General features: G+C 38.0%; 1 protein-coding gene across 1 annotated transcript in view; it reads right to left on the reverse strand.

Annotated features, from left to right (window-relative positions):
* Window positions 1-14,874, reverse strand: part of PLA2R1 (phospholipase A2 receptor 1) — a 99,435-nt gene that overhangs the window by 29,955 nt on the left and 54,606 nt on the right. The window contains 6 exon segments of the mRNA XM_019727258.2: window positions 2,307-2,464; window positions 2,927-2,962; window positions 3,551-3,683; window positions 5,882-5,966; window positions 8,426-8,571; window positions 10,457-10,659. Coding sequence (XP_019582817.2) covers window positions 2,307-2,464; window positions 2,927-2,962; window positions 3,551-3,683; window positions 5,882-5,966; window positions 8,426-8,571; window positions 10,457-10,659 — 761 coding nt within the window.

Below are 14,874 nucleotides of genomic sequence, written 5' to 3' on the forward strand. Positions count from 1 at the left end.
ACACCCTATCCCTTTGGATCCCTTTCCCCTTTCTTAGTCTCCACATCCTATACCATCTAATCATTTTATTCAGTAGCACAATGTGGTGTTAGATCAGCCAACTGTTCACCCGTAATACTGACAGGGCATTCTTTATTAATGTGGTCACAGGCTGGGTAACAATTTTGCCATATAAGACACCACACGGTGTTTCTTGTTTGAGATCACAACTATATCTCGTCTTCAACTAGATCATGGTACTATGACTTCTCAAACTGCTAAACCCATGAGTTTTACTGTTCCCTGTATGGGAGGCATTAACTTCACCATTCCTACTGGCTTCCCAACCACCGAAGATTGGAAGAATCAAAAAGGAGAAAGTTGAAGAAAAAAGACCCGCAGATGTTCCCAAGAGAGCTAAACTGTTGGAAAGATCAAAGAGGCCCTTCATTATTCATGTCTGAGACAGAGCTGGAGCCATCTTTGGGGGGAGGAGTTTTAGGACCAGCATGTTAATATAATGAAGGCATTGTGCTCTTTTCTACCCTTGAAGCTACTGTTTTGCTGCCAGTAGAGGGTTTTTAAATGATGTTGTAAGTCAAATGGCTTGGGGTCACTTCCAAAGTCCACCACTTAGCGACTGTGCAACCAAATCGCTGTACTTCTCTGGAGTGTTAACCTCCTTATCTGTAAAAGGTACTAGTAACGGACTCCCCACAGAGTTCTTGGAAAGATTAAATGTCATCAAATATGAGTACCTAGCACAACACCTGACACTGTTATGATAAGTATTGGCCCAAATGAGATGTGTGCTTTGCCATGTTGATGGATTGGTTTTCAGCCATTCATTGGATGTTTTGTTATTACCACCTGGGTGAGGCGTCTGCTGTCTAACTAAAGAAATAAACATATTTTCTGACATCATGATATGCAATTTGTTGATACTTAACATTACGATTTTGGCTTGAGTGTTCCATTTGCTGGAGCGGAAGGGTGGTAAAATAGCTCACAAACCAATAGTGGGGAACCTCTGGTTCTGGTGCCTGGTCTTCAACTGAGTTTCTGTGGGACTGTGGGGTGGTCACCTAAACCCTCTGTTTCTCAGCATTGCCATCAACATTCCATAGCAGTCCTGACCTGCCTGCATCTCACAGGCTGTGCGGGCATCCAACAGGATTACAGAAATGAGAAAGCCCCATGAGCGGTGAGGAAGACATTTCTCTTACAAGTAAAGAATGCTTAGATACAAGACCTTTGTTTTAAAAGTCAACTTACAAACATGGAAAAGTGATAGAGCAAGAAAGGATTCCTGGAGATTATGAAATAATGTTAAATTACAGAAAAAGAAAAAAGGCTTTTTCTTACTTTCCAAGAGTTCCTAGGGAAAATTGGGAGTGAGGTTTTCCACCCTCAGTTCCTCCTTGGTAATTTGTACATACTGCTTCCTTTTTACTTTCTACGTCCCATTATTTCCAGCTTTTTAAAAATAGAGACTGCATCTCATTTTTGTGTGCTTCACATTTCTGTGTCTTTGACAAATACCACAGTGTCCAACATATACCTCATGCTCAATAAATGCTTGTTGAAGAAATACACTGAAAATGTACTCTATTCCTTGGCAGTCTATTTCTAATATCATTTAACAGGTTTTGTATGCTCATTTCTAATTAGCCTAGCTTCTCAAAAGAGTAAGTCTAGTCTTTATCCTAAGTTCAAATGGAAAATCATTTCTTACTATTTTCTGTATTGTATAGTAAATCTTGACAAACTTAAAAATATCTCACTCTTGGAAGTAAAATTCAAAACTTTAAAATAGCTATGCAACCCTGTCCCAGGTACTCTTTGTCCCTCATTTGTGCTTTATTTTCCTCCATGCCATTTATCCATTTATCTTTTCCTAAAATATTATGTAATTCTATTTACTTATATTGATTACGGTATTTCTTCCCAGACTAATCTCCCAGAAAGCAATAGTATTGGACAATTTTAATCACTGATAAAGCCCTAGAAGAGTAGACTCTGAATAAATACGTGTTGAATGATCAAAAGAACCTCAGAGAAGCAGTAAAACTCTACTTAACCATTGTTGCTATTAAAGAAAGAACAACAACAAAAAAAGAATAAAAGAAGTGAAATGACTGACCAACATAATAAACCTGTGTTTCTATTATTTTCTCTTAATCTCTGTATCAGAAAAAAACAGGTTCTCAAAAATCTATGGCTTTTAATGAAACGTAAATAAGTGTCTAAAGTCAAAGAAAAAAATTCCCGAGGACAGAAGAAGGAGCTATGCTCTAAATTTCTCATGGTTAATTGTATTCAAGTACCGCTCTTATTTTGCTGTGGATGAATTCTTGCTCGTGTGCAGAATGAATTGTGAGAAGATCACTGTGCAGCCAGCCACAGACAAACTCAAAGGAGAACCATTCCGAAGCATAGGTATGAAAAAGGTACTCTGCATCCTGATAAAAGAGCCAGGGTGCATCTGAAAGAAAAATAAACAATGCCAATGATGCAAAAACTGTTGACTGATATAATGCAGACTTAAATAGGATATACTATGATTGACCCCAAATTCATAATTTGGTCACTCAGCATTTAAAAAAAAAATTTCTGTGTGTGTATAAACAAATATATTTACACACATACATATATAATTTTCTTATTTTCCTTGGTCTATCTCATATAAGAAACCTTCATTTGTATTCAAAGTTCTGGGGTAGATGCATATTTGAAAATCAGGTGTCATGAAAATGGAGTTAAGCTATGATATTAGTCTTTAATCATATTTAGTGACATTTATTAAGTCGATTATTTATTATTGATTTGTTAATTTGAACAAATTAGTTCTAGATTGACATAAGAAAAAAGAGACTTGATTGGAGGACTGTAATATACAGTAATGGTATGTAATAGCACATACTTAGAAATTCAAGACAGTTCTTACCGTACTGGTACCAGGGTGGAATTTTGGGTCTCACATCTGCGAAGTGAAAGCAAACCACTTTGAGTGACCTTTTCTCGCAGGTGTGCGATCTCTGAATTACTTCCGCTCTAAACACAATATTTTGTACTTCACCTTTCAAAGACCATTTGAAAACCAGGTACTTTGTGCTGTTTGGTATATAGCTAATTCTCATACTTGAAGAGGAGGCTCAAGGGAGGCCCCTGATTAAAGCAGGAAGGACATGACCACTTGTTGAGGGCCTACTGTGTGTCACACACTGTGCTAGGTGTTTTTTACTTACTCATTTGACAAGTAATTTTGTTTGCTTGTAATGTGACCATGACATTTCTTCCAGATTGTATTAACAAATCATAACACTCCACAGGATAATATAGTCGATTATCCTTGTTTCCTGTAACTGACTTAGCATACTGCACTGGTGTCTTTTTTCATTCCCCTATAACACATTCTTTGCTAAAATAGTACAATGTGGTTCATCATGGAGGTTGTTGGTACTGTGGTCCAGGGTGCTTACATTTTAGATCTCTGTAACTCTTCACTTGGGAAAGTGCTATAGATTATTAGAAAGCAGGCCTACAGTAAAGATCTTATGAACAGTTTTACCTTTTGGAATTTTGCATATCCATTCACGTTTGGAATCACAGTGCGAGGGCTGCAATGTTTTATTTGCCTTATAAACAGCACAGTTTCTTGCATCTTCTCCAAAATAAGTATTGTCTAAAAATGAAGAGACAACCTGCAGCAGATGAAGTTCATTATTCCTTAATGATGATCCCCCACAAAAAGTTTCAAAAGATCAAAAAAGCTACCCTTGTAAATAAATCACAATAGATTTCTGGAGGAAGCTTCAGAAATATCTGGATATAATTCCAGTTAAAGGTTGTTCCACTTTGTGAAAAACGGGCTAATCAAACTTCATCATTTTTTTCTTATAGGTGTTTTTTTTTTTTTTTATTATTATTATTTAAAAAAGGCATGCTACTCCTTCCTCCATAAGGGACAAATCATATGCATGCTTCCTTCTGAACTTGGCACTGTTTCCGCCCTGGCAGGATTAGGCTAGCCCTGGGATACTGGGTTAAACTTAGAGGCTCAGGGATCTGTCAGATTTGAGTCTCACCTTTGATGTAGATTCTTGTGTATAGACATTAAGCTTTTAGTCTCTAATCACTAAATTCTAAGTCATCACTAGCTTTAATCAGGAAACTATCCAACACTTTCCATGAATAATCACACAACAGGGGTATTAAATAAAGATTCAACCTTCTCAATGATTTAATGACTATCTGACAGAAGAGTGGATGGACTGCAAGTAAAATTAGGGTGAAAATTTGGAAAAAAGAGGATGTTTTGAAACCATTTATACTCCTCGTCAAACATGTACACAGTCATGCAACAATTCATCTAACTTAAATATATATAAGCTATGATTCAGCGTGACTTTGAATATTCATTTTGTCCAGTGGGGAGTGGTGATGGACTCATGGCACTGCTTCATGATTTTATCTCCTTTACTTCAAACCAACATTGTCTATTTCACTCCTGTTACTAATGAGTTTGTTTCACTAAATCAAAATGAAGAGTTTTCAATTTCTACATGCTACATTTCATTGTCAAGTGCCATATTGACGTTAGCCACCCAACTGTGCCATATGGTGGCTGCCATTTATGGGGCAAGTTGACACTGCTGTGCCCCTAGTGCTTTCTGGGCCTTGGTTTCTTCATCAGTAAAACCGATGGGTGGGGCTGGGTGATCTCTAGGATCTCTTCCCACTCTCTGGTGCTGAAGCCCTTTTCAAAGTAGCAGTACATGGGTGGGAACTTGATTTATTTATTTTTCAACTAGCATGCCCTTATTATTTTCTTCCCACTATACGCATATAGCTTACAGGAAGCACAAATCCCTTTCTTGACACAAATTTGAACACTCTCTATGTAGTGGGCCTAGAGATCCCAGTTCTCTGTTGATCTTTATAATTTCAAAATTTGGGTACTTTGCCCATGAGGAGACATTATATTATAACATTGTGGCTTTAGAGGCAGCTAACCTGTGTACCAATCCTGGCTTTCCTATGTCTTATTTTAGGCGAATTATTTAATCATTGCAATACCCACTGCATTGAATCATCGTCAGGATGCAATGAGACCATGGAGGAGTGTACTCATCTTAGTACTTAGAAGAGAATTAGGGCTCAGTAAACAGGAGCTGCATTAAACGCTCATGGCAGGCTGTTGCTAGCCTCCCCAATTCACAGATGAAACTGAATAGCTTGATTCTGCATGGGCCCTGGGATGGATCCCATTTCAATCTGGGACACTACTTCGGATTTTTTCCCCCTATCTTCTTGAGGAAAATGTGAGAATTCCTCATTGTACTTGAAAAACATATGTAACAGTGAGGTTTTTAGAAGTATAGCCTGAATGAAAAGCAAGTCTTTTTTCCTCCAAATAAGTTGCTTTGGCTGAGAAGGAGGTGATGTTTCTAAGGCTGGCATTTCTGTGCTTTTATCGTGAGATGTACTGAAAATGGTTCTTTTCATTGTGACATGGACAATGGTCCCACACTCTCATAATAAGATACTAGGCAGGAGAGGAAAGGTGGGGTAAAGAAAGCCTGGTGTTATTTTAAAGAACAGTTGCTTCTCTGCTGGAGACTCTTGGCATGGGAGGTGGTTTGGGGATCTTTTTGGAGATATTGATTCCTTTTCAGGTTAAGATCCTACAGCTGTCCTCAGAACTATGTGACTAGCAAAAGCTCCCTAGGACATTGCTAACATAATGCTTCTGGTATCAAGATCTGGTGCAGTTTTTGATTTGGGTCCGAATCATGGGAAATACACTCATTATTTCCAAGTTCTTTTGGTTGGTTTGCCAAGTGGTTCCAGGGCCACTTGTTTTGAATTCATTTCCTTTTCTTTGGCTTGAAAAACTTACAGGAGTTCCATCAGACCACTCCCAAGAGTCAGCATTCAGTGGGTTTCTTTTATTAAATCCAATCCAGAACTGCCTTTCTTCTGTCCTGTGAAGAGAACAAAAATGTGGCCTTTCCTATTGAACCCATAACATTATGAAAAAGGTTCAAGTAAGTATTTGTATGTGCAGGAAATAGCTGATGCTACTGGCAGGCCTGATGAAGTCAAATAAACATTTATTCAACATTTCCTCTGTGCAAAACATGAGCTCTGAAATGAACTGAGAGGAGATTTAGCCAGAACTTCTATTTCTCTTGGTTTGTATGGGGAACTCATACATATGCCATTGGGGAAAAGTCAGCCCATGTGGAGAACATGGCTTCCTCATGTCTATTAGAAATGGCAACACCTTTTAATCAGGACAAGAACACATGAAAGCAAGTTGGCAAGCAATTTGGGAACTTCTCTTCCCTAGAGAACTTCTTAGTACTTTACTCTGCTTTGATTTGTTGCTCTTTTGTCGCATGTTCATGTATTCTCTAAAGGTTAATCATCACCCCCCCCCCCATTTAATAAAAGGTACATGACAGTTTGGCTTTTTGGATTGTTTACAGATCCCAATGGAAATGTTTCCACAGTGAATCAGTCTGAGGCACAGTAGATTAACTTCAGCAGTCACCACCCAGTTAGACTTGGAGAGAAGCCCCACAGAGAACCATCCTCCTTCCTATTAGGTGGAGGACAAACATGTCACACCACAGAGTACTCAATAAATCAAGCAATTATACAACAAGCCATCTCACTAAGATCGTTTTCTGAGAATGATTTTGAAGAATTAAAAATGTACAAGATTCAGAAGTCACGACAGATGCTTTATTTTCCTTATGCAGAGAAACAAGCTTATTTTGAAGCACCCCTACTTGGATATTTGACCTCCTCTGCCCGGACGATGAAAATGAATGTAAAATGTGACTTAGAAAATCCAAGAGATCACTGGGGCCCGGTTGGTCACTGCCATGTTTATATTTACGCTCTTACACGTACGCTGCGGAAAGGTGGACATGCTGCCTCATGGTTAAGCCAGGCATATTAATCTCAATGTCCTAGCCTAGAAATCCACGTACTCTCCCTGTACTGAGCACTTTTTCTTTCTTTTCTCACTGAAGTCAGAATTCTACAGTTTTCCTGCCATATACTGGCTCCTTGAAGATGAATTAGTATTTATTTTCTCTCTATCAATTTCCTAAAATTGTATAATTCCTAATAATGCAATGTAATAATATAAACAGTAAAATAGAAATAGAAAAGCAGTGCCGTAGGAAGGAGAAATACATATGCTAACTATGAGAACTGGTTTATTTGCTATAACTAAGCATCAGATTTGGCTGAACTCCCTGGTAGTCAGGGCAAAAATAAAACATATATTATATAGCTTTTGTGATTAGGTGCTGAAGATTAAGGACTTGATAGATGGTTGGCATTAAATTCTACTAGACATTCCAAGTGTGAGAACCTACATAGATAGAAATGACATAATGATATCTGATCTTATGGAAAAGGTGGAAGCAGTTTGCCTGTGGTTGTTCCATACACCAAAGCTCACTATATACAAGTAGGCAAGTATGCTTTGCAAAGGGCTAAAATCATGAAGCAAAGTTACAGCTTCAAACAACGAAGATTATTATGTACTCCTCGGACTTGTGGCCCCACTCCTAGCTAAAAATCCAACTAAACTGGAAGCTTCTTGAACTTTTCTTGAGCCTCGCAGAATCTTGATTGAATAGCTCTGATGTGAGACCGGAGGACTGTATGTTAAAAGGTGGCCCAAGAGAGAATGTGATCAGCAGCAGCCAGGTTTGAGAAACACGGTCAGCATGTCCTGCAGAGACTAGCATTTCCATGGGATATTGAAAAGTGGTCTCAGAAAAAGAGTTCTGTTGTTAGAGAAAGTGATTCCATCTAGAAGTTTTTATAAAGCTAATGTATGTGGCAAATTTCCAAGATTGTACACTGCTTTGCAAACATTTGACCACAAGATCCCCCTTTTTCCCCCCATAGAATACTCTGTAAGACTCACTTTGGGAGATGGTATCAAAGACTCCCACCTTGAAGGTCAATTTTGTAGATTCTGGGGATTCAAACCCAATAGTTTGACCTTACATATTAACATTCATATGGTATATACACATACTATTTACTATACTATATACATATCATATACATATACTATACTATACTATACTATAATACTATAGTACTATACTATTCATACATATACTATATATATCATATATATATATCATATGTATATGATATACATATACACAGTATATATATCCATATATATGATATATATATCGTATATATAAACACATATATATAAACACACACACATATATATATATATATATATCACATATATATCATAACTAGTGGCCAGTTGGTTGTAAGCTTGAAACAAATACTTGAGATTTTAAACAAATATTTGGGATACTTGTTCCTAAGTAGCCATTACTGGGGGACCAAATATTTCATTGCAATCTTTTCAAAATTAATAAGTATTTACCGATTGAATTTTGAATGTAAAAGCTCATTCACAAAATCCTCTTCCTCAATATGGGCAAAGCTTGCAAGATGAGCTCCAAATTCTGCACAAAACACTTCAGCTTCTCTCCACGTTCTTTTCATCAAGATTTTTTCACTATGAAATACCTGTATAGTAAAAAAAAAAAAAAAGTTGACATTGTCACACATAACATAAGGCTATTTAATTATAGGCAAGAAAATAATAGTAATGTAATTGTTGTCATTATTCTTTATTAAAAGCTTGACCCAGTAGGGAGAAATAACACTTACTGAACTAGATAGAATATGTATAGTCATTATAAAACTATTATCTCATTTTATCTTCAAAACAAATTTATGAGGAGGATATGATAAACGGTTTTATCAATGAGCTCCTTGAGGATTCTTTGTTCTTTTTCTCCTACATTTCCTGTAACTGGCATATATGAGTCCCTTAATAAATGTTTCTCAAGAGATGAGGAGAGTCAGGCTAAGACAGTTTACAAATTTCAGGTCACACAGCTACCAACCAGCAGAGTTAGGATTAGACCCAATATTCCTTGCTTCCAGGGTCCATGAATTTCCATCCCAACAGACTGCCTTCAGACAAATTAGAATTGGCTGAATGATCATGGATCTGGCTGACTCATGAGAAATGAGACCTGGCACTTAGGGCAGGTATATTTCTAGGGTCTTTGCGTCTTAACTGTGCCTAAATTCTGTCCTCAGCTGTCCTTATTTTGGCTGTCCTTACAGTAGCAGGAAGAAGTCAGCGAAATGTAGAGTCTGCTTTGGACTTTAAGATTAAGAGTGAGGGACAAAATACCCAGAGCTCCAGGCCTGGGCCTCTGCACTGTCCTCATGTTTAATGGCCCAACATGAAGCCTGAGCTTCTGGAGCCAACCTTCACCAGGCTCTGATTTGCTGAGACCAGAATGAGTAGGTTTCCCAGTCCTGTGGACCATAGCACAGCCTTTCCATCTTTTAAATTATATGTCAAAACTTGCCTCCTCTGGGAATCTTTTCTCAAATCACTTTAAATTAATAAATCCTACTACCATGCCCATTAAGTACACCATACATTTGTTGACATATCAGGGTGATATATAGTAGAGAAAAGCACTGGACTGGGAGTCCCAAAATCCGAGATTTATTCCAACTTTGTCAATAAATAGTTGTGATCTTAGGTAAATTACTTCATCTCACTAGCCTCAGCTTACTCATTTCTAAGGTTTGACTTACTCTGTCAAAACTCTGGGCCTGTTATTCCATGAATTTAATGGAGGTTTCTATACCTGTACATTTAAATTGAGTACATTCACAGGTGTTTCACACCATCTATGAGACTTCAATATCTCTAGAGATAGAAGCTAACTTCATTCAGTTTACACGTGCTTGTGTACCAGAGAATAACTTTCTCCCATCATTTTGGAAATCACTAATTACAAAATGAACCAACGATTAAACCAACAAAAAAAAAAACCATTATATTTTTTAAAATGTATTTCTGACATGAAGATTATAGGTACTGATTTAAACCTAAGATCTACAGTTGATTTGCAAAAAGACAGTTCTTCCCATATATATTATATATACACACACATCAACTATATATATTAAATTAATATTTTTTTGATCTTCAGGTATCTGGCAAGCAGCAAAAGCTATCCTTAGCAGGAAAATGGTATTATTCCATAAGAAGGACTTTATTCATTTGCTTACACATGATATGAAATTGCACCATTTTCATACCCAATGAGTGTCTGCCTCATTCATTTGTATATTCAATAAGAATAGTATTGATTCAGACTGTGATATCAATCTTCATGAGGAGGATTTCAGTGTCACCAGGGATATCTCAATCTCTTGGCTAAAACATCATTTTGCAATATAACTGAAAGGATAGAGACAGTCAACAAATATGAATTAAGCACCTGCTGTGTGCCAGGCACTGTTCTGGAATAAAAGAATTTGGGATACATGGACAAAGTTGAAATAATGTTGGTCCCATTGAGAATGCCCTTGGCATCACCTTGAAACAGCTGGCCAGGCCAGGCTTTGACTCCCAGTCCAAATAGCAGGGGTGAAAGGGCCATCTCTCTTTACGCTCAGTTTTCTCCCAATTTACCACCGGCTGTTTGCACAGGGACATGGCCTTAAAGTGTCTACAGTCCTTCACTTCCCAGCGGCCAGGTGGACTCCTTCCTCTCATGACAACACAGCCACCACTGTAGCCTAAAAGCGGAAAACAACACTTTTAATACCAGATAACTAGAGTATTTTGTGCTCTGAAGACAGCTCTTTAGAGTGTTGAATAATTGACATCTTACAATAAAGCACCCAGACAAGAACAGTAAAGATGAAAAAGGGTGCTTTATTGGCGTGGTCGTCTCATTTCTCTTCCTCGCTAGAGAAAAGAATAGAAGATGGGAAAGTGAGAGAAGAGAAACTGTGAAGCTTGAAATTTGGACACTTTGAGCTCAGATGGCAAATGATGGGAAACTAGGAGCAGTTCCAACTTGAAATTGAAATATTTCCTATAGCTCATCAAACACCAACATCCCTCTACTTTGAATTATTGAGCTTTTTAACTGTGCGGGAAAAAGTTTAACTCATCATTTCTTGAGCACCTACCCTGTACACTATATACTGTGAAACCCCATTGTGAAAAATCCACAATGAAAACTGCATAGTACATATCTTCTGAGAAATAGATTCAACAGGAAAAAAATACGTAAGTGATGGATTCAAGGTAGTCGCAAGGTACACAGCAGAAAACCAAGCTGTAAACCATGTGAAAGTAGAAGGATGAGATAAATTCCAAATGGGGTGAAACTCTGGGGACAGGAGTGGGGAAAGACATCAAGGAAAAGGGAACGGCCATCTAGTTATGGACAAAGCTCCGTTTTATTCTTTTCTGCATGTTTGAACACTTTGGCAAGTAAAACATTTTTCCATAGAAACAATATCTAAGTTGAGTTAAGATCCTCAAGTTTATCACCAAATCTGTACAATTCTTCAGACACCTAAAAAACAAACTTCAGATTTCAGCGAATAGTAGAAAACAATTCCAAAAGTAAAATAAAAATTGGAAAGAATGAGCTTCTTGTTTTCTCGAATCCAGAGTAATCATCTAATTCACTAAATCAACATTCAACAAAAACAAAACAAAAAAATGTGCATCTACATCTATATACAAGGCTAGGCTGTATATTAGCTGCTAGAGATAGAAGGACAGCACAAAACAAAACAAAAAAACCCCAACTCTTAGTTTAGTGTGAACTTATTAATTGCAAGAAATAGAATTTGTAAAGTGCTATAGTAACAATGTGTATGTTCAAATCTCTGTGGGAGACTTCAGAAGGACATGGAATCTGCCTGGGGATGTCAATAAAGGATTTGCAGGAATTGACATCTGAGCTGAGTTTTGGAGGATGGGAGGGAGAAGAGTTTTCAAGGGGTACTTAGAAAAAAGCAAGTGATGATAGCTGACTTGTGATGATTCTAGACCTAAAGGCACTTTTAAAATATAGTCACTTGGTACTGGATATTTGTCTTTCTTAATTTCCCTTCAGCAGTAATGGTTTCATTTTTTTGGTTTGTTTTTTTACGTACATGGTAACTGGCATTATCCTTGTCAGCCATGTTTTGGTTGTTTTATGCTGACAGAAAGACTAACGAGAGGGAAAATGAAGAGTGAGAGAAGTAAAAAGACAGATAAGATGTACAAAGAGCCTCTCCTAAAGGAATGGAGAAGTTTGTGAAATAGAGAAGGAATACGGGAGCTAAAGAACAAGTTCTTGTGTCTTCAACAATCCTGGGTTCACACTGGATATCACAGGGAGAAGACAGTTCCCATCCACAAGAAGGTCACAGTCCTCTGTGCACATGCGCACTGATGCATCAGAGAGCCACAACGGTGAAAATGACTAGTCCTAAACAAGGAAACACAATTAGTATGACTCATTCCGAAGAAAAGGAAGTCAAGGGAGAGTTGGTCCAGACAAAGGCCATCAGTTAGTTCCACTGAACAGAACAGCTGGTTAGTGTTAAAGATGGAGGTTTGCGGGACAGGAAAGGGGGAGAGATTATAGCATGCAACTGCAACTTGCCATGAATGGATCTTGGCAGTCCTGTTGAATGTAATTTTGAAATGCAGCTCACAATCCGGCGGGGTTGTGAACAACAGAGATGCTGTATGATCTGTGTGATGATGTTCTATTAAAATTGAACTGTAGAAATCCATGTGGAAGCTCAAAACGTAATATACTAATGGAGTTGCTCTGGTTGAAAGAGAAGGGAAACCATGCACTCCCACCTGATTCCCAATCCTTCCCTTACCAGCAGCCTTTGATTTAGAGCCTGAAGTCTGGGGTTCCAGTCCCAGCACAAATATTTAGTAACCTGAAACTCGAACAGGTTATATTAATCACAAAAGAGCTTATTTAAAATATGGGGATACTAACCCATTTTCTTCTCTTGGGTTTGCATGAAAAGCAATGACATGATGCATTTGAAAGCATCCTGAAAGATATGAAGAGCTAAAAACCACCCTAAGATGTTAGTTCTATTTTTATTTTGGCTGTTTTCATTACAAAAGCTGGGACTGTGTAGCATGAGTTCTGCCTGCACATTCAAAGAATTTTTTAAAAGCTTGAATCAGCAAGTTTAAAAGTAACACACTTTTTTGTTGGTCTTGCATTTTGTCTTACTTTCCCACATCAGACAATGATTAAATAGCTTTGGTTTTAGATACTATAGATATTCAACTCATCTTCATTAGTGGAGGAGATGTTTGTGGCCAGCTATGAAGATGAGAAGTGCTGCAGGAGTGTTATTGGTATTCTAAAGTGGTTAACTTAATGGAACATTTGACCCAAATTTTGGAATCTCAGCCTCAAAGAAGCAGTGAAGCAGTGTAATAAAGGGAGACTGGGCTGCAGGAGATATAAACCGAATTTATAATCCTATATTGTGGGGGTGCTTGCAAAGCCAAATAACAAGGGTAGGGTGTTCTCCCAGAGAAATTATTTTCAAATTTGATAACTCATTTCCCATTGGAGAAGAAAAACGATCAACCTATTCCACAGCGGTAAATCTCACATTTAAGGTAGTTCTCCTTACCTGCCTTTTCCTCCCTCTACCCCTTTTCACTCTCTCCATCAAAATGAATGGGCTTTCAGTCAATTAAGATATTTCAATTCACAATTCTAGTCTCTTCCATTTTGCAAAGCTATCTAACCGTCTGAGATGAACTGAGCTGGGAAAGCCTCTACCTTCCAACTCTCTTGCCAGATACCTGAAAACAAAATCTATTTTTGGCCTCAGGGCCAGGAGGGAACTGTAGCTGAGCCTTCAGAGTCGCTAGACAATTATTTTACTTGAGTCTGTCTAGTTATTTTCTCATTCTCTGCTAAGAACCTATTCACATCCTTACCTTTGAAGTCCTCTGCCCTACCCACCTTCCTTCTCCATGGGGAAAAGTGAAGCTATTGGGGCAGGGAAGGTGAGATTTTCAGGAGTGCTGTATATCTGCTAGATACTGTGCTAGGCATTTTATATGGTCTTTTCTGTGTTGAACTTCAAAAACTACTGGAGGCAGATGGATATGAGTATCTACAGTTTGCAAATGGAAAAACGGAGGCATAGAAGCTTAGTAACTTGCCTAAGGCCACATACTTAGTGAGGATTTGATCTAGAAATTGAAAGCAGATTTACTTGAATCTAGTATGAAGCAATGCTAAACGTACAGAGTAGGCGGGCACTCAAATATTAATACTTGTTTAATGAATGATTAAATAGTCCCCTCAAATAATGTGCCTCCATTTCCATGGAGCTCGGTCATTTCCCTGGTCATGTTTTCTCCTTCGTGTGGCTACAGCACGTGCTTGATGATCTATTATCACATCTTTACCTTGTATAACAGTTACTCGTATTATTATGAAAAGATTACACAAAGCACCATTGGGTGCTCAGAAATGAGGCTCAGTTTGTCCTCATTTATGTTGTGGTTCATTTCAAAACTCTGATGAGCCTTAATGTTGTTGATTGGTCTATCTCGCTGCTGGCTGGACAGGCTTTTTCTTATTACTCCTCACGCTGAGTAGGGCACTCTCAAGGAAACAGGTCTGGCTGCGATCCCGTTCTTTTTTCTTGTCACTGGCAGAAGATTTCCACTGACTTGGGACAATTGGGGAAGTATGAGTGACAGATGCCTTTTCTGCAGTGGTCCCTAGCTCTAGAAACCCAAACCTGAGCCTGAGTTAGGGATGGAGGCAAAATAGTGATTTCAAAGTGTTTCTTTTTCTCTGTACAGATAGCTATGAAACTCTAACACTTTTGACTGTCTTGACAAGTACGTACTCATCTGTTGTTCTGTTTTTCTTTTTTCACCATTGAGTAGAATCCATTTATATTGACTCTTTAATCTACGTACAAGGTACATTTTAG

The sequence above is a fragment of the Rhinolophus sinicus genome, linkage group LG01, assembly GCF_036562045.2.
Source record: "Rhinolophus sinicus isolate RSC01 linkage group LG01, ASM3656204v1, whole genome shotgun sequence".
In the NCBI taxonomy this organism is placed as follows: Eukaryota; Metazoa; Chordata; class Mammalia; order Chiroptera; family Rhinolophidae; genus Rhinolophus; species Rhinolophus sinicus.